Raw genomic sequence first — 20,931 nt, forward strand, 5'->3', positions numbered from 1 at the left:
ATTTTTCTCAAAAAGCTAAGGAGGCATCAGGCATGCATATGTACTTTGAGTTGATGAAGCATCAGGTTTTGCCCATAGCGTTCCATGTACATCTCAAATGACTAAGATAATACATGCTATTGTGGTCCTAAAATGAAATTATTGTATATGCTTTATATCCATATTTATTTTAAAATATTATATATACATATATATATTGCTAAATTTTGATTTGCTTTTCTATTTATTTAGAACAAATATGGATACAATTTGCGTGCCTGAAATATATATATCCACGGACAAAGAAGATAAGGATATACACACACACACATTTGATCTTAGTCCTAACTAATAATCATTGTTTTGGCCTTTTTTTCAATATTTACATTGTTATCATGTTCTAAATTCACTTTTTGTGCTTATTAAGAATATTTTATTCACTAGCTAAATGACACAACAAAATAACATCTTATCAGTGTTGTGACGGGTAGTTCGAAGCAATTATTATTTTATCCAATAATTTTATTAGAGGTTCAATTGATTTTTATTATAGCGTTAAGATAGGGTTCAAGAGAGTCTGTTGTTGTTAGAATATATCCATGATCTGAAACAATGTGTATTTGGATCTATTCTTAATTTGAAAGAGTATGCATTTTAGGTCCACTGCCTCAAACCTAATCCACCGCCTCCTCGAAATTTTTAGTTTTTTTTACTAGAAATATCTATTTAAAGAAAAAGAGTCATGTAGTTGAAGAGTCCGATCCAAATTATGCTAAGGTGGGCCTCATATTATAAATAGAGACTATTTACCTTATTTTTTAATCATTAATGAAAGATAATGGGACTTAAAGCTCTATTTTCGAAATTTCTCCATCTTCTTCTAGTTTTGTTTTGAGAAATTCAAGTTGCGCAGGTTGAAGAAAATTTTCTTTCTCTTCGATCGGATCATAGCCCATCTCACCTCAAGAGGTCAAAGCATAATTCTTGTAATACACTAAGCTGCTGCTCGTAAAAATCAGGACTCAGCTTAAGGCTGTAAGCTAGAGTCGAAGCATGTACATGTTTTCTTTTTATATATATATAAAATGGCAAGAGAAACCAAAATTAAGATATCTTATGTCCTCATCTCGTGTTATTACTTTTTATTTAATCAAACTATAAAAAGCAAAAACCAAAATGGGAAAAGATGGAATAATCCAAAACAAAATTCAATTTTTTTATCCTCCAATTATTACTTTATATTTTTATCAAAACTATAAAAAGAAAACAAATAAAGAGCGATGAAAGGAGAAAAGGGCGGAAGCTTCCGACCGGCCGTTGTCCCTCCCTCCTGACCCGGAGATCCAACGGTCGTTTAGACACCCGCCCGAACCAGCAAACGGCGGATCACGAGTCCGATTTAACTCCCAATCGTAAAACAAAACGAAAAGCTCCCTAATTCCCCCCGCCTACTGGCCTCCTCCTCCCTTGCCCCTCGGATCCGATCGCGCGAATCGGATCAGAGATCCGATCTCCGACCTGCCGCCGCGGAGATGACCCAGTGCCTCAGCTTCACCGCCTTGAGGGACCGGTGCTACGACCGCACCTTCTACGCCGCCGGGCTCCGCCCCACCGTCACCGTCCTCGGCGACGGCGCCACCGTCCACTTCTGGGCCCCCAGGTACCCCGACCCCGCCCGCCCCCCGCTCCTCCTCATCCACGGCTTCGGAGCCAACGCCAAATGGCAGTGGGCCGGCTACCTCCGCCCGCTCCTCCGATCCGGCTTCGACCTCTACGTCCCCAACCTCCTCTTCTTCGGCGGCTCGGAGGCGCCCGGGCCGGACCGATCGGAGGCGTACCAGGCGCGGTGCCTGGCGGCGGTCATGGATGCGGCCGGGGTGCGACGGTTCGGTGTGGTCGGGGTGAGCTACGGGGGGTTCGTGGCGTACCGGATGGCGGCCATGTTCCCTGAGAAGGTGGAGCGGGCGGTGCTTATCTGCGCCGGGGTGTGCATCGAGGAGCGGGACCTCGCCTCCGGCCTCTTCGTCGTCAGCAACCCCGCCGAGGCCGCCAGCATCCTCCTGCCCCAGCGGCCGGACAAGCTCCGCCAGCTCGTCCGTCTCTCCTTCTGCAATCCGCCACGCATCATGCCCTCTTGTTGTTTCTGGGACTACATCCAGGTCAAACTCGCGCACAATCTCTCTCTTCTCTTCCGTCATCCAATGCATTTTCTTGCTTTCTTTTTTTAAGAAAAAATTAATTCTTTCCTTCAGCTTGCTTCTCGATGAGCAGAGAATGTAAGATGGACCTGAGTGGAGACCCGAGAAAGATACTACCATTCCTATGGTTCAGTATTTTTAGATTTTTTAATAATCTCGTTTCTTTGTGTGACGCCACGTGTGAGGAGTCCGTGGCTCAGACAAGGAAGGAGATTACCGATTATTGCATATATTTTCAGTATTTCACACACACGCATACTGTTTTGAGCAGCGGCCAGGGGCAAAACATTAAGCGGTCATTTGCATCATAGGTTAGGGTTAGGGTTAAACTTTCAGTCAACAAAACGTAAACATCAAATGACAGTAAATTCATGAACCGGGTGTATATGGTCTCGTTTTGCAACTATCTACAATGACTATCATTGAACATTTTGTTCTTCTATTTCATGCCCTTTCTACTAAGGCTATTTAAGTATTTTAGTGTTAATTCTGCTGGCATGCAAATTTTTTGATTTTTTTTTTTTTTGTGTATTTTGTATTTTGTTGGTTGACCAATCATCCAGTTAATTCAATGCCTAAATACATGTGTCATCAACTCAAAGACTTCTTTCCAAAGATAAATTATTTTTTTTTTTCGAGAATGATTGCTACGTAATTTGCTGTGAAAGGTAAACCCTCACAGTTGAATTTATCTCTAATGATAGGTGATGTGCACAGATTATGTCACAGAGAAAATGGAGTTGATCAATACTCTAATCAAGGACAGAAAACTTTCAGATCTCCCTAAAATAATGCAGGTGATTTTATGTTCTTGTTCCCATGACTTTTAATGTGATGTCAAGGGAAAACTCAATGTTTTCCTTTTGTAGCCTCTGCAAAAGCGTGAGCTGCTTTTATCTTTTCCATGGCTGTGTAAAAGTTTTTTTGCTTTTATCGGTTTCACTTTTTTATCAAATGTGTTCCTAAAATTGTGTCTCTCTTTGTGCAGCCAACATTGATAATATGGGGAGAACAAGATAAAATATTTCCATTAGAACTGGGTTACCGGTTACAAAGGTATGCCAGGCATATAATAGATATGACTTTTTTCTTGAAAGAAACTTCTGTCGGAACTTTCTTGACAATTATTTTTCTAAAAGGAACGAACTATTTGAAAACTACAGGCATTTACAGGAGAATTCTCAACTAGTAGTTATCAAGAATGCTGGCCATGCTGTTAATCTTGAGAAGTCCAAAGAGCTCTGCGAGCATATAAAGGCATTTTTTCTTAATTTTTCTGTCAACAGTCACAAAGATCACATGGTATGGTAACGTATTCTAAAATAATATATTTAATTAAATAAAGTTAATGCTCCAGTGGAAAAGTAAATAGAAGGACAGCCTTTAACTCTGTATTCTTATTTTCTTTGATGCTTTAGGCCTTTAATGAAATCATTTTTTGAGATGTGAGTGCTTCAATTTAAGAATTTAGAATTCCAAATGCAATACCAGAATAGAACTTCTCTGTGAAACTGTTGCAATTTTATCAGATATGATCTAAACAAATTGGGTGTCCTAAAATTCTTTTTAGAGAGGTTGCTTATGGTGTTTCTTTGGATAAACATAGTGTTATGGAACGAGGTGGAAAGTTATAGTTAGATTTGCCGGTTTGAGCATGAGGAGGCTTGCTTCTAAACTTCCACTGCTGTTATGAAAAAAAGACATGGATAAATCTGGTCAATGTAAGAGAAATTCTTATTTCCATTATTATTTTATTGAGTTATCAAAGTTTGTGAAGGTGGCAATAACTTTAAAGGAAGCTAATCATTTGGAATGTTTATATGAATGATCCACATATTATTTTTTACTCTTTGCAGAGAAATAAGTTTGAAAAAATATATGACGTCTGGACATGCCAATACATTGCCACCTGTGATTTATAATGATTACTAGCTTTTGATATTTAATATAAAAGTTCTGTTTACATAAGGTACTGGATTTTTTTTTTTTTTGGAAAAGATTCCAAATATTGTTGTGCTTGAAACCTTAACATAACCAAATAATGCATAGATGAGAGAAATGAGATTTTATATATATGACAAATTGATTTAACAACCTAAAGATCATGAACATACAAAGTGTTATGTGATCTCTCTTGATTTATCTGTTCTAGTATGGTGTTTTAGAAGCTTGTGCATAAATCCCAAGTTTGAAGTCTTATTTTGTGGCATTTATGTTATTAACTTGAGCTTTGCATTGGTAAATGCAAATTATCTACAAAATGAAACATAAGAAAAGACAGATTTCCTAGTTAGAGATCAAATGCATTAGCTGGCAATTAAGATAAAATGTGCAAGTTTGGATTGATATCTTGAACTCTGAGTTGGTGCAATAGCAAGAAAGTGTAGTTTCCCAATGAAATAAAGTGTTTCTTATTAAGTGTTTGAATATAAACCAGCAGCATTCGTCACAATTTTCCGTTTGCTTGGTCGATTTCTTTCATAAACATATAAACAAATCTTAGAAATGACAAATCATAAATTTCCTTAAAAAAAGGTCGGAAAGAAGAAAAAAAAAGGAGCTTCACAGGAAACTTCATCAGAGATGTTTACAAGTTCTTTCAAATGGGAGAGCAACAATCTAGAGTATGTGCTGTGTTCTAGTGAAAAAATCCTACTATGATGGCGAAAAGTTTCATTTACCACATCCAGTGAGGTTAGTTTGTCATTTTAAAAGTATCCACGTAAAAGTTAAACTATCAAACTTTTTCAGGATACCTGCATTCTTTCTCACACAATTTCTTTACATCTGTAAAATACATTAAACTTCAATGTTTTTGAATGTTTAGAAGTAGTGGAAAGATTTCGCTAAGAATTCTTGTTCATCAACTTTTTTATATCGTAATCTCTTAATTCCTGTTAGCTTCCTGTGAGGGCTATGCATAAATTTGCCAGTTCTTATTATGATATTTATACATCTCACAATATCCAAGAGAAAGCTTTCAAAATAATCAGGTTTAACACATTATATTGAACTCTTTTTTGGCTTCAAAAACCAGTTGTTCTTACATATTAAGTGACCGTTTGTTTGACCCTTTAAGAAAGAGTTTGGCAACCTCAATATTTTCTTATAATTTTGTCTACTTTATACTTTGAAGATAGATTAAAATGACTACTGGAGAATTGTATTGAAACACTTCTCTAGTACACTCAGTATAATGCAAAGCTAATCCTAGATTTAATAAATAATACACACTCAGAATGATCGTTGTGGTTCTAGTGAAGACATTGTAGCCACAATCTTGATCTTTATAGCTGTGGTTGTAAGCTTCCATTAACATTTAACCTTTTTTAAAAAAAATAAATAAATGTATCTTGATTCCTGTCCATACCTATTCAATTAGTTTCTAGCAGCAGGTGCAAAACTGATAGGGTTAATGTCCTATACTTTACTAGTAGATGGTCGTAACGTTTAACATGGAAACAAGTCAATTACATTCACTCACACAAACTGGGTGCGTCCACAGATGATCAATAGGACTTCTGTATTTGAGGAGCATATGTTAAGTGAGTACTATTTCATTATTCTCCTAGCATTTGAAAAGATCGGTTTCAGAAATATTATTCATGTCATCAAGGTTCATAAATGGAGATGCCTGGCAATAATAAAGAAAGATATACTTATGGCCGTTTAAATGTTTGGTGCATGTGTTTGATATTGCTTAAGATGGAGGAAAAAAATAAAGTCACAAGTGAAGTCACTAAAAATTTCAAATGTTGCAGTAAGTATTATAAGAATGCTAGGAAAGCATTTATGTAACTACTAGTACAATTTTGCTTTTTTTTTTTGAATTGTAGTTTCTTTTTATTACATTAGTAAACAACTGGAGAAATTCATACGTTGAATTAGCTTATTAAAGTTAACTGGCCTACTTGGGTCACCAACATAATTTTGAGACATTAGATAATAATATTTAATCTATTGTGTTTTGAAAAAAAAAAAAAGATGGGAAAATTAGCTCAAAGTAGAGCAAATAGAATGGGCTGGTTATCTATATTTAGAAAGTTACAAAGTAAAAAAATTTCGGAATCTGGTTAGATTGTTAATTTTATGCTTTTAAGAAAATAACAATATGGTGAAGAGTAGCAACTTGCACCCCCAAATTGACCATGTAAATCATTCTGCTGTGGCAAAATCGTAGTGCATGCCCAGTGAAGATATTGATCAGTGAACACAATTAGTATAACATATACGCATTTTTCATTCACATTATTGGTGAAACATCTAATTATTTTTTTGAAGAAACAAAAAGTTGGATGATTTCTTTATTTGAGCATGCCATCCTTGTGCAACCTCTAATTGTTGATTGTTTTGTTTTTCTTTTTTTTGGACCAAAAGTTGTTGTACCATCAAAACTAACTATTGGTCGGATTGCAGATAAAAATGTAGCCTTTGATTAAATGTTCTAGACATTATTGTATTGATCAATAAAATTGTTCTGCTTTTACTAAACTTCAATAATTGGATTTTTCTTTTGTTGAAGGTGGCATACCAGGAAAATTGTTATCGATTGAATTGCAGATAAAAATTAAATATTCCAGACATCATTAGTATTAATCAACACTAAACATGTTTTGCTTCCATTAGAATTTAAAATTTGTTTCCATGATTATTTTCCGGTAGATGAGCTGGCCAAGGACATCAAGAAGCAACATCTACGACTGAGATTTTGCAAGCTCTTTTACTAAAACCATATTTGATGGGTTTCATGTAGGGTTGCAAGCGAATCAAGCTGCTAATTGGCAGCTCAATATTGGCTCGTTCAGGCTCCGCTCAGATGGAAAATGAGCCGAGCTCAAGCAGCTTTTCTAGCATGCAAATATGAGCTGCTTGCAAAAAGATATTGAAATTTAGCAGGCTCAATAAAAGCTCAGTTCAAGGCCGAGCTTGAACAACCCCTCTACGTATCTAGCCAAGCACAAGCAGCTCGATGCCTGGCTCAGCTTGGCTCTGCTCGGCTCTTTTGTGACCCTAGGTCCATCTGTAACATTGACCATTCCAAGTAATGAAGGTGGAATATGGTGTCACAGCCTCAAGCATCATCTCAGCATCCAGGAATACATTTGGACACTTGGACTAACAAGCTAGCGTCATGCTTCTTTTAGATCATTCCACAACTATGTCCATTAATTTGTTATATATTGATATGCCTGCATGATTGAGACTTAACCCAAGCAGATTAGATGCACTAATCATATAATTCTGATATTTACATAAATGGGTCTCCACGGATGAACTGAAAAGTTTCTATTATTGAAATGTTTTTAACAACTTGGTGTTTTTAATAGTGTGTAGTTTATTCTTTTAGTATTGTCCGTCGATACCATTGATCATCGTATGCCATACCATACCGAACTGAATAATATAGAGCGTACCATACTATATTGGTTAAGTACTGATATATGGTATGGAGGGCGTACCAGCACTTGGTATGCCGAACTGACTGCCGTACCGGATGTACCGATATAGTGATAGGGTAGTACCGGTACGGAGCCTGGTACTAAGTGGCATACCTTACTGTTGATATTTTATTTTGGGTTTGTATGACCATGGGAACAAATTAAATAGTTGATTGAAGATCTCAAAATTCAAATTGGAACTAGTTTTTGCTGTATTCTAATGTTTGATTTTTCCCCTGCATTTTTGTTGCAGGTGTAACTTAATTAATAACATATTGCCCTTTTTCATGGCCATATGCTTACTTAAGCATGGGAGCTGGATTCCTAAAGGAGTAGGAAGTTGTTTGTACCAATAAAAAAAAAGGGTACAAAGCGGTTACACATAAATCCAAAAGAATATCATTTGTGAAGACAAATTGTTCATGCAAAAGAATTGTTGGAAGTTTGATTAAGTCATTGATGATTCTTTCAGCCTCCTTATCACGATCCAAAAAAAAAAGCGGAGGCTCATTGTCTGCATGGAATGGTGCACATTGAATCTGATCATCTCTAGAATTTTTCTAATACCATTTTGATTCTTAGTTTGCAACTTGAGCTATTATTGTTGCCATCTGACACTTGAGTTTATGTTATTGGTTCATCACATATTTCTTTTCTTCTTCTTTTTTTTTTTGCTTCAATGGATGATTCATGCATTTTTAGTGTAATATATCTAAAAAAAATTCAAAAAATAACAAATTTTTTGGAGTGCTCTAGGCAACTCCCTCTTACCGACCTATAGGGCTCCAAAGTGGTTGAGGCCATCTAATCCGTAGCTTCATTGGCTTCTCTATATGCATGCTTCATCTACGAGTGTGACCCTAGTGATGTTGGCCTTTTAGCGAGTGGATTCGGCCACTTAAAGAAGAATCCCATTAACTAAAATAGCAGTCCATTTGTTGCCCCAAAACAAAGGTGGTTGAAATCCTTGACAACGGGTTTCCACCATCCAAAATTCATTTGATAACATTTAGTCATCATTCCTTAGGACAACCATTGAGGACATAATGTGGAGTGGAGATATTGGATGTGAAGTCCAAGCTCCAAGAGCAGCAAGATGTTCAAGCTAGAGAAATTGAGGACAACAGTTGAAATCTATGGCGGATAACTTCAGTTTGATTGAAACCAAGACATCTTTATTTCGAAGAATGCTTTAGAAAGATCCCACAGCTGAATCCTGTATGCGGGAACAAACCAACACTATCTTACCTCAAATAGCATAACCACTGCCCTAGGATATTTCCCATTCTCCCTAAAATAGTGGGGAGCATCAGCAACTGCCATCCCAGACACTCATAAAAAATTCCTCCATGTCCCCACAGTGTTTGCCATAAGCAGAAGCTGATCAATCCAATGATTTGTCAATATTTGCAGCCTTGCGGGGACCTTAGGTCTCAGGAGCCGAGTCCGAGAGAACAATCTTTCCGACAATGCTGGAGGAACTGGTAACTAAATATTTACCATTGTTCCACCCAGTACCAGTTTGCAAGACAAGCCATTAGCTACTGCTACCAGAAACAATCAAAGGAAATCAGTTTCATTGGCTTGGTAGAAATCAAAACGAAGCATGGGGCGGCCCTATATGAAAACAATCTCAAATCAATAATGACAGCGCATTCCAAGATTGCAACATTTTCTAAAACCAGCATCACTGAAAGAGGCTCCAATAAATGTCTAAACATTTTGGGTTAAGGAATGCCTGGAAACTGAATTTCACTGTTCCAAACTTGTAAGAAAGCTGTAAATATACATCAGCTAAATCCAAAAGAAAAGGAAGACACTACTTTTAAGCCACCAGCATACTGGAGCCACCTATCTCCTTCACCGACTGCAGTTCAAGGGCCTAGACCAAGCAACACCCCCTTTGTGCGCACCACCTATTCCTGCAAAAAACCAAAACTCAGTATAATCATACATAAATTTGTGGTATAATATTAACTTTCCAGACGAAAGTGTCCAATCTTTATTCCCAAAATATTAACCTAGAAGATAAGAACAAGAAAGCAATGCATACACATGGCTAAAATGCGCTAAAGAATGGATCTTCAGTTGCCACAGAATACGAGATGGCAAGGAAATGAATTAGGAAGGTTTAAGATTTGCACAAATTGGGTAACATGATGCGTTAGGGGACAATCTGCTCCCATTTGCTCAACTTCATCTCCTTTAATTTACTAGACCAAAGGAAGCCTTGGCATCCAACACAAATTACAACCCACAGTCCACCAAGTGAGAGAAAAATCCACGTCAGCATGGAGGTGATGTTGCTAGATATCCACATTGTAATTAAAAGTCATCTACATGAGATCAGATCAAATTTCAATGGTCATCCCTCAATCAGAGGCCAGACACAAGCAGATCATCGTCCCAGAGTATCATGCAAGTCACTTGAAAGAGGGCATTTTGTCAATGAGCTTCTAGGAGGAAAGTATACTGTTTTCTAAAATGGAAAATATAGATTTCCACCAAATTTCTTACTCTGTAATTCTATTTGCTTTTGTTGCAACCAATCTATCAGTTTTATTTAGCTCTAGCAAAATGTGGATATTGAACCGTATCAAGTATCAACCATATCGGGCAAACGGGACACCTGCACTAGCCTACAATTTCGTCTTGCTATGGATGAAATGCCTTACCTCCATATCAATGTTAGCGTCCTTGGATTTGTTCACCTGCAAAATGGAACAAATATCTCCAAAAACTACATCTGGAGATAATAAATCAACCAAATTTAATGATGAGAAGAAATTAACCAACAAAAGGCGGGTAAATTTAAGCCAACGATGTCACTGCAAAAGATTTTGTGGAAAACAAACACGATGAACACATTCAATCATAATAAAGCTAAAACTGATCAACAATGAGTTCGCAAGAAGTGAACATAAAAAAAACCATTGGAAAGTTGCTGAACTCCTGGGTGGTCAAAGCTAGCATCTCCTTTGCATCCAAATGGAATATTATCAGTCGAGCTAGACAAGGAGGGAATCTTCTTACTATTCAAACTTCAATACCTTCTCCCCCTCTAGGCATAGATAAGTTAGAAATTGATCCCTATGATCGAAGTTATATACTCTATAACATAGGCCTTATACACATAAGCAACGGAACGTTATGCGGTAGCTCTGCCATCTGAAGCGAAGGAAGGAGGGCTAGGGTGGGGAAGGGATGTCTGGGGAGACAGGTGCGGTAGAGAGGTCCCCCACTTCGATTCCCATCTCGTTAGTGTTCTTTGAAGAGTCAAAATTAACAACATAAGAAAAAAGGATAATCCCTGAGGCCATTTCCATGAAAAGCAATCATTTACCAAGTTAGTACAAGTGGCCATTAACTATTTGTTTATGTTCAGCAGGGATTTCTGTGCCTAGAGCGCCCATAATAGTAAATTCTGTTATACAGTTGTCAAATAAAAGAGGGTAATTAACTAATTATGATGTCCTAACAACATCCCAACTGACATGTTGCATGGATGCAAATATGAGAATCAGATTCCGACACATGTTCAAGTGTCTGACTTGGCAAGAGTAAAAAAGGAAATATTTAAATCTGTATAAAGATAACAATAAAACATATTATTTGTTTAGGTCTTTCAATATGCATCATTCTCATTCAAACGTACCAATTAGCTTACATATTATATAAAAAATGACATTTTGCAAAGTTACTTTAATACCTACGTTCTTGACAATATCCATAAAGAACAAGAGCTCGATTTAACACTATTTAGTCGGTTGAACTCATTCTGGAAGAGTTCAACCCACTGCTGATATTCAAAGCTGCAGTTTTAAAAAATAAGTATTCAAGCATCCGACGCATATCCAATTAGGATATATGTCTGACACAAATTCGAGGAGATGGATGTGAGTGCCAATGTAATGCTCTTACATAAATACCACAAAGATAAACTGCCAACCAGTGTCCACCATTGAGGATGTTACTTCATCATTGCTCCATGATACTCTTAACAACTAATAGTATAATTGACATCGGGACTCTATATGCAACCCAAGCATATGCAATATTTATACAAAAAGACTCTTTACAGAAATTTTAAATATCCAATAATCAACTTGTCAGTGATAACGTTCAAACTACATTTACATGAATAAACCATTAAACTTCTGAAGAGGGTAAGCTGTCATGGAAAAGATGGCATAATAGAATGGATACATGCATGCATGGAACATATAAATTTACCTCCTTTTTCTGGCAGTTCCATTGCCCATACTGTGAGATTATCCCTGATAAGCCGCATAATACTTGAGGTGTCCTTATAAGATTCTTCTTTGAAGGAAGGTTCTAAAATGAGGGAATCGATCTCCGTAATAGCCTCATCAAATGCTTGTTGAGCCAAGATACATGCTCTGTAAAGGTCCAAGAAGAATTAACAAGGATTCATGTGCAGCCACATATAAAGAGTAGCCATTGTATATGGGAAGACAGGTACACATACTACTGCATACGTAAGACCTTTACACATACAAAATACAATGCACGGACTTCTGATTTCTGAATCACAAATAGAAGAATACTAGAACCACTTTACTGCATTAGAAAGAGAAAGCAGGCATTTATTATGCTGGGTTACTTTTGTGTACTTACCAATAAATAGCATAAACTAGCATTCTTCTACACTGAAGTTTGTTCAGTACAATGAATACCAACATCAGAAAATTGAGCAAATATTTTTTTAAAAAATTAATTGTTAAAAGAAAATTGGTAAATTTAAGTAACACATATTTGCGTCTAATGACAATTATCCCGTCAATATATGAACAATATTTGATTCCCCTGCATGACTATGTTAGGACCCGTGTTTTATTCTTGGCATCAGGCCCCTTACAAGTGTGGTATGGTATATGCCCACATATCCACACATGATACACTGTAGGAGTCAGTACAGCACCTGTACCACGTGTCTTTCTGGGGGCATATGGAGATTTCGTACCATATAGGTGCCACATCACGTTCGTATGGTATACACCATACAGCCTGGCATGGCAATTACTTAAACACTGGTTAGGACCAAATAAAGGCCTGAGCACTGATGCTCAACCAAATGTGTGTTATGCATCAAACACAGAATTGAAGCATCAAAATATGAAACATTGAAATAATGTTGTTACTGAATGATATATCTATTTGATTCCATAATTCCAGGCAATACCAATATTATGAATGTTAACCAAAACTGAAGTACTAAAAATAGAAAAAAAAGAGGACAGTTGATAGAGGGAAATGAATAAGTTTTGATTTGACCTTTCAGGACAATTCATAATCTCATAGTAGAACACACAGAAATTCAGGGCAAGGCCAAGCCTTATTGGATTGCTGGGAGGCAGATCTGTCCTAGCAGCGCTGGTAGCAGCCTGCGTTGCCATTGCTTTTGTTAGGATATTTAAAATATTCACTAACAGAGATAAACAAACATTCATTAGAAAAAGAAATCAATGAACATCAAAGTATTGCAAGGTTCAACCACACCTCGTAAGCCATGAATGACTGCTCCGCAGCTTCTTTTTTTTCAATCCCGGTCTTAAACTCAGCCAAATATCGGTAATAATCCCCTTTCCTGGTGTTTACAGTGAAAATGGATTCATAAGGACAGAAAGAAGTTCAACTTTAGTCCAGAAATCATTAGTTCAATAAATTGGATTGGCTGCAGAGGTCCTCTGCTAAAACATATTGGGCAATACAAATTACCAATCGATTGGATGCTTGGGCTGCCACTGAGAGAGAGAGAGAGAGAGCTAAGAACTCGTAAAGGTTGATTGATTGGACAAGTTGACCACATAAATTCACCCTATGGAAATAGAATTTGCTTTTGAGCCTTGGATTCGAATTAAAAATGCTATCATTTTTTTAGCTCCTAAGATGGGAAATGTCTAATGTCAGGACTTCAATTTATAGCACCAGAAACAGAGAACAATAGTATTCAGGTAAAGCAGAAACTCGGGCTGTATACCTCAACCCAACCCAACCTCGGGTCAGGATTAATCCAATCCAACCCCATCTTAAGCTAAATCTTGATTGAGTCTGGCTATTTAGGCTTGCAATGGATTTTGTCAGATCAACTGGGTTAGATTGGGTTGTATATGTTAGATTTTGGGAAAGTTTCGTGTATTTGTGCTAAGCTACCATTGAATTGGTCGATATCATATTCGGGTGCACCTATGCAATTCTATTAACTCAACAAGAATAAAGATATTGTTAGATGGCATATAGAAATGTTTATAAGAAACCTGATTTTAAATTTATTTATTTATTTATCAGTTTCGACCAGGTTGGGTCAGGTTGGGCCAGATTGGATTGGGTTTGGGATGGATTAGGATAGTTTCGAGTTGGGTTTAAGCTCAACCACACCCAATTCAAATTGGGGTCGTGTTGGGCTGGTTGATTCTAGGTTGAGCCCAATTCAAGTTGCATCCATACATTCAGGACAGAAATGCACAAGTTACACAAGAGGAAGGTGTGTTTGACGAATGGCATTGATCCCATCAGAGGATGAAAGGAAAATAGAAATAGATGAAGAAAGGTAAGGTGCCACAGAAAGGAGAATGTGTCCTTTAGTCAAGTTAACATGGGGCCATAGGTGCTCGCATAAAGAATGAGATTTCTAAATTCCGGATTTCATGAAATTTGTGAGAATGAACAAACAAAAGGCAGCTCATTGTTTTGGTTATATAGCAAATAGTTAGAAAAGCAAAATAAAATTTTTAATATTTGAACATTGAGATGTCTTATCCATGCACACACACCTAATATCAGTCAACTTTTGAATCATAAAAACGAGAGTCCAAGTGTTCAACATATAAAGGGCAGAAAATACAAATACATTAAATGAAACAAGTAATAATTAGAAAGAAAAAAAGATGGAAGGTGCATAAACAGAGAAATATAGAGTTAGGTGGCCAAAGTAGATTACCCCTAAGGGCTCATTTGATGTTTCCTAAAGAAAGTTCTTTTGTGACTCTTTAAGTAACAGAAGTACTTACCAAGGAAAAAATAAGTGTTTCATATTATCATTTGAGAAATGCTTCTAAAAGAAGCAAAAGTACAAAAAGCACTTCTAGGAGAAGCTAGAAGGACTAGGTTCTAGCTAGTTTTCCAAGGTCGCACCTTGTCTTTCAAATATGGTAACTCCATCCATAAAAAGTAGTTATATAATGTGTAATTACCAAAAACCAAATATACAGAAAAAAGTACTTTTTGAGAACTCAAATAAATGTAATTTTTCAGAATACCTTTTTGACAAGAAAAAGCGACACCAAACATTTCCTAGTATTTATGCATATAGTACTAAATCCTTTAGTAGAAATGTTATATGGCAATTTCCTGGAACTTTAGGCAACAAATAACATAGTGAGTGCTTCGATCATGGCTAGTTCCACAACTGTAATGGGGCAGTGATAGAGGAATGCAGTTAAGCAAATTGGTGGTAGGTGCAGCGATTACAACTAGTATCTTGTGGCATGACAAGGTGATTGCAGCTACAACAGCAAATGTGGATGAAGAGTGAGTTGCTGCAGCAAGCAACTAACTCGATGGATGAACTAGGAATAAGGGGAAGTGAGCAACAGAGGATAGCAAGACATGCTGAGGATAAGCAACGACCACGGCAAATGGCACACATAGCAAGCTGTTGAGAGACAATGTTGTCGTGGAGAGCAATGGAGCAAGTATAGGAGCATGAGAATTAGGAAAAATCGAGGTTGTGAAAAGTAAAAGGTGTCCTCTAGGCAACAAGACCCCTATATTGCCTGAGACCATAACTTCAAATACTACCAAAACCGAACAATACCATCAACATCGTATTATTATGGCCAAAAAAAGGGACCGAGAGGGGTCCAATCACGAAAAGTGTAACAAATCAGGACATAGCAGCTATCTTGATTGAAACCTGCCAGTATCTACCGGTACTAACGTTGGTTTTGCAGGTATGATGTAGGAACCACATGTTCGGTAAGAATGGATCCATAAAAGGTGGTACCTAACCTGGTCAAGCCAGTACCAAGGCCATTCCATATGGGACGACAAATTTGTCAAACACATTGGTGGATGGCTGCTAGGTATAGCTAGTTCTCCCTTTTTATATCATGGGGCAGCCACTTGAGGAAGGGAGCGAGGAGGAGGGTGGGGTGCTGCTGCATTTCCACCCCTCAATATTGCTCAAAGATATCAAACATGCCAAATCCAATGAGAACATGTTTTCACCCCTTTTTTGTTTTCTTGGCCAGAAATAGGCAAGAAAACAAAAAAATAGAGAAATTTATCCAAAATCTTTCCATTCAGCATGAAATATGGATATAGAGGATGGACATCACACTACAAAACACTAATTTTTATAATAATTTTTTACATATATTTTATTTTTAAAATTAATAGTTTTGGAGTAAATTAATAGTGTGCACGTGCTATAATTTTTTTTGCATAATTTGGACAAATCAAGGTTGTGTTTGGGAGCACTCGAGAATTTGATAAATTTAAAATCATCCCACAAAAGGGCTTCCATTCATCTACTGCAAAATTCATATAACATTCATGGAAGGTGCCTATGTAAGACCTAAAAATTTTCATTTTATAATTTTCATAAATTTTAAATTAAAATTTTGGGGGAAGTAATGAAAAATTACAGAAATTAGATTAAATAGTTAAAGGTTAAAAAAACCTAGACAATATGGAGACATTGTATTTGAATAATTTTTAGAATTTGTGTGCTTTTTAAAAATATTTTTAAGAGCGTTGTTTGAAATGGATAAAATATCTTACGAAACGTAAAGAAATATGGAACATGTGCAGGTAATTTAGAGGCTCATGTTGAAAATACTTAGCATGCATTTTACTAATAAACTGACTTGTTTGTTTTAAATTATGATTAATATTTAATAGTTATTTTAAAGTAAAAAATTAAAAATCAACACACTCCCACATAATTTTGTATAGACTATATTGAATTTTGATCATTTATAATGAATATGCTAATGAGAGCATTGGTCTTTAGATGACTGTGTATAGCACAGAAGAGTTTAGGGAGGAAATATACCCTTAACATCCCATAAATTTGACCATTTCTCCTCCTAGTCATGTCAGGAAATGATTTTATATAGAAAAATTATTAAGTGCAGATGTGTGCAAACAGATAATTGAAAAGTGCATGGGAGATATTACCTTTTTTTATCTAAAAAAATAGTAATCTCTTTCTTTTGACAAAACATTTTATGATTCCTAATGCACTTTTCAATAATTTATTTGCGCACAGCTGCACTTTTCATAGTTTATTTCTGTTTGACCCCTTTTCTGACATGACTAGGAAGGGAGAGGGTCAAACTTACGTGATGATAAGGACATATTTCCTCACTAAATTCGTCTACATAAGGTTTCAATTTGATTTTACCCTAGACAAGAATGTTGCTTAGTCCCCCCTATCACAATCTGATATTAGTTGTGTATGTTTCTAAACTTTTAGTTGCCCCCCTATCACAATCTGTATGTTTTGAAAATTGGATTTATTTTTTACATGTTAGATAAATCATCCTTTTAATCTGTGTTACTTCTAACTTATTGGTGACTATCTAGCTATTGCTAATTTAATTAGTGACCTTATTCTAATAAGTTAAAGCAGTAGTCTAGTTTTACATGTTCAAATGAGAGAAGGATGTATTTCTTTGCCATCCAATCTGGTTTTACATGTTCATATAACACAGCCCAACAATCTTAGCAGTGAACTGGTAGATGCTTTCTAATTGCCTGTACAAATTATTATTTTATTGAATCAATAGTACACAAGTCTCCTATGCAAGCAACAGTATACAAGTGCAGATTACAAAACACTTAAAAGTTGAAAAATTATTGGATAGCTACAGCCATGAGAAGAGAACGACCAAAATTTCACAAAGCAAAATAGTTTCTGGTCAAATGGTAAAATTAATAGAAGGGAGGGAAAGACATCTTGACAAGATTATATGATGATGATCATGGAACAAAAACATGTATTAAACCAGTGGCAAATAGCCTATACCCGATCCTACCATGGATGAACATTTTGTTGTTAAAGAAAAAAGGAATGTGTAATGCTAGAATAAAAGAATCTCACATCTTGTTCAAGAAGGCAATGGATACACCAGCAGTGGAGGATGGAAGAAGATGGATGTCAATGATGGACAAGATGTCATTGCAGATCTGTGTGAGCTCATATTCAACTCTCTTCTTGTACTCCCGTATCCTCTTAAGACTTTGCTCCTTCCCCTTCTTCCCCTCCTTCACTTCAAGTAAAAAGAAGATCCTCCATGATGCTCTCCTCGAACCAATCTTATTTTTATATGCAACTGACAGTAAATTCCTCTCCTCTTCTGTCAGCTCTACGTCCATGCTAGCGATCTTCTTCATGGACTCCACCATTTCTGAGACAACGGTAACATCACAAATTAAACTTCTATTTGACACAACTGGAAAGAATGTGAGGTCAGATGACTGGCAAATACGTGTAACTATAATTAGTTTTCAGGTATATCAACCAGATAAGCTGGTGCAGACAGCACATTGTGGCATGTCCAACATCCAGTGGCCAGAAAAAACAATCACAATTCGGATTTAGGATCAAACATCATTTTGGTTCTCGATAGAAACCAGCATATGTGGAAGCAGTTTGCTTATCTAAAGAGTTTATGCTAATAGCAACGAAAACAGAATTTTTCTGTCTTACAAAATAACCAAATGTGATTTGGAACTAGTTAAGTACAACAGAGAAATAATCAACTACCTTTTTTCTCAGTGAATGCAGATCACCAAGAAAAAAGAAAAGTTTACTGGTTCATGAAATGTTGTAAGAAAAATTTAGACGCCAATACATTTAAACACTTGAAAGCATAACATTGAGCCCTCCTCCCAAACACATTTTCATAAAGAAATCATGACAGCATATTTTCAGAACCCCAATAGGAGGAGAAAAAAAATTCAATCTGGAACAGAAAGAGTAATAACAATAATAACAGAAACAATAAATAAATTGCCCAAGTAATCATTATCTGGTCCTTGTATACTCACTGATAAAAAATGACGAATCGAGATATAAGTATTTAAATAAAGAAAAGTTCATTAAAAAAACAAAATACGATTCTAAACCAATAAAATGATGGTGAATAAATCCAAAAACTTAGAAAAAATAAACCAAATATATACCAAAGGAATTCCAAATTACTACCAACCAAAGATGCAACCAAACTGGAGCAAAGAAACCGTCACGCCCACGAAGCCAAAAACTATTGTAAAACACGAAAAGCTACCCACGCTTGTGAACCCAAATGAATACGTCTACCCCATTTACAAACAATACATCAATATATTCCTCATCAACCCACTCCAAATTACGTCGACCAATCACCACATGAAGTAAATAAGCCCATTGGCCCAGAGAGGGGGGAAAAGGAAAAACCAGAAAACAAATCCACCTGCCGAACTTATAATCCAGTAGAACAACAAACCCACCCCACTGATCAGCAACGATTCATTGCTAATCAGAAGAAAATAATAATAATAATGACCAATTCCCAGAAAAAAAAAAGAAACAAATTTGCGTCTAAAATGCCAAATCTACGACTCCAGATGCTGCTCAGATGAAGCAAACGAGACCATTAACCTAACAAAAAAAAAAAAACAAATTCACCCACTCCACTTGTAACCCAAACGAACAAGCCCACTCACACATCATCAACCAAGATATTCAACATTGACCCATAAAAAAACAAGAACAAAGGGAACAACAAAATTCCACCAAAAAATCAAAACTATCATCCATTCAACGTCGAATCCAGATAACCAAATCAATCATTCACCACAAATCCCAACACGACAATCCCTAACGATATTTTCTTTTCGTTTTCGGTAAGAACCAAAAGACGAGAAAGAAACCCAGTAGCTTACCATGGTATCTCCCCACCTTCTCCGCTAGCTGCGCTGTATACACATGCTTATCCCTCTCCTCCATCTCTCTCTCTCTCGCTCTCGCTCTCGCTCGCTCGCTCGCTCTCCTATGCGAAAACTTCCTCCAACTTCCCCTTTTATTTCCGCCTCCCCGCCTCTATATTTGGTTGATGATTTGATTTCCTTGATTCGGGGGGAGTCTCCGATCCGGTCCGGCCCTTCGAGTCTAGTGCGAGTTGCTGCGGTTTTTTTTTTGTTCGCCCTTCCGCCTTTTTCTTCGCTGGGTACCCGAGAGACCGAAAGACTCGCGCAGGGACGCGTGGCGTGGGGGGATGGGTGCCGTTGCGGGTGAAGACGGTTAGGGCACTGTAGCGTTTCAGAGAGAAGAACGTCGGACGCGATTCGCGGGAGGCCCTCCGATCTAACTCCCTTCTGTTACGCGGAATCCCGCCCTCCCTTAATTGCTTATTATATGATTAAATAAATGTACCAAAAACAAAACGTACCAGAAAAAAGAAAAAACGGAGCCCAGTACCCCCAAAATAAAAAAGAGCCCAGTTACGTCTTATATGCATCCGATCGACTATTACCCAACGAAGGCCCAACCTGACCAATCCATGAAGAGAGAGCAAAAAAAAAAAATTGATGATATTCCTTGCATTATATAATAATATAATAACAATTACATAATTTTTTTTGTTGTTATATATAATGAACGTGGGAAAAATAGGAGAGAGGGGTACGTCAGTATGGGGTTGTGCTCTTGTTAAAGCGTAAAAATAGGAGAGAATGATGGAAAGGCACCACCACAAAGAGCCACAGCGCAAACAAACCGAGTTTGGTAGTTCTGGATATGGTTTGTTATAGTTTTTTTTTTTTTTTTTTTGGTGCAGTAGCACGGGAAGGTACCACTGTTTACTTTATATATATATATATATATTCTAGAAAGGAAACTTTTACCAGCTTGACTCCTGCTTATTTAGGCCCTCTTTGCTAACATTTTGGTATTTTATCCTTACAAACAATCTCAGAATGAAGATTTCCATGTTACAATGCCGAAGATCTTAGGTTGTGAGGGCCACATTATATCAACAAATTGATATCATAAACAATGAATTTTAGTGTTTATTCTTAGGTCCATGGTAGGATAGTTGAGGTTTTGGACCAAAACCTATTTCATCCATAATACGAGCCAAAATTGGCTACGGTCCAATCTATAAGAAATTATGCGGGCATGTGTTTAGTTCCACATCACTAATTTGCTGCATAAATCTTAATTACTTATACAAAATTAAGAAATCAAAATAATATCTTCCAGTTAATCATTCAGAGCTTAAATAAGTATTTTTATTAGAATTGAA

At 36.7% G+C, this 20,931-nt stretch overlaps 2 protein-coding genes across 4 annotated transcripts; one reads left to right on the forward strand and one right to left on the reverse strand.

The window, feature by feature from the left end:
* The first annotated feature begins 1,216 nt into the window (after positions 1-1,216).
* On the forward strand, positions 1,217-8,271 carry LOC103701766 (uncharacterized hydrolase YugF-like). Of its 2 annotated transcripts, none has more exons than XM_008783936.4 (5): positions 1,217-2,138; positions 2,882-2,974; positions 3,166-3,233; positions 3,341-3,479; positions 6,931-7,487. In XM_008783936.4, the coding sequence occupies exons 1-5, from the start codon at positions 1,512-1,514 to the stop codon at positions 7,039-7,041; spliced, it is 1,038 nt and encodes a 345-aa protein (XP_008782158.1). In that variant the 5' UTR covers positions 1,217-1,511; the 3' UTR covers positions 7,042-7,487. The 2 variants fall into 2 exon arrangements, with proteins under 2 accessions (XP_008782158.1, XP_008782159.1); XM_008783937.4 differs by lacking the exon at positions 6,931-7,487 and adding an exon at positions 7,869-8,271 and having other exon boundaries at positions 1,222-2,138.
* Positions 8,272-9,248: 977 nt separating this feature from the next.
* Positions 9,249-19,972, reverse strand: LOC103701768 (14-3-3 protein 7-like). Of its 2 annotated transcripts, XM_026802488.2 has the most exons (7): positions 19,571-19,972; positions 17,745-18,051; positions 13,136-13,223; positions 12,911-13,020; positions 11,849-12,015; positions 10,291-10,326; positions 9,249-9,537 (listed from the first exon to the last, which is right to left on the reverse strand). In XM_026802488.2, exons 1-6 carry the CDS (start codon positions 19,632-19,634, stop codon positions 10,304-10,306), a joined length of 759 nt encoding a protein of 252 aa, XP_026658289.1. In that variant the 5' UTR covers positions 19,635-19,972; the 3' UTR covers positions 9,249-9,537; positions 10,291-10,303. The 2 variants fall into 2 exon arrangements, with proteins under 2 accessions (XP_026658289.1, XP_008782160.1); XM_008783938.4 differs by lacking the exon at positions 10,291-10,326 and having other exon boundaries at positions 19,571-19,967.
* Between the last annotated feature and the right edge of the window lie 959 nt (positions 19,973-20,931).

Source organism: Phoenix dactylifera, chromosome 9, assembly GCF_009389715.1.
Source record: "Phoenix dactylifera cultivar Barhee BC4 chromosome 9, palm_55x_up_171113_PBpolish2nd_filt_p, whole genome shotgun sequence".
Classification (NCBI taxonomy): domain Eukaryota; kingdom Viridiplantae; phylum Streptophyta; class Magnoliopsida; order Arecales; family Arecaceae; genus Phoenix; species Phoenix dactylifera.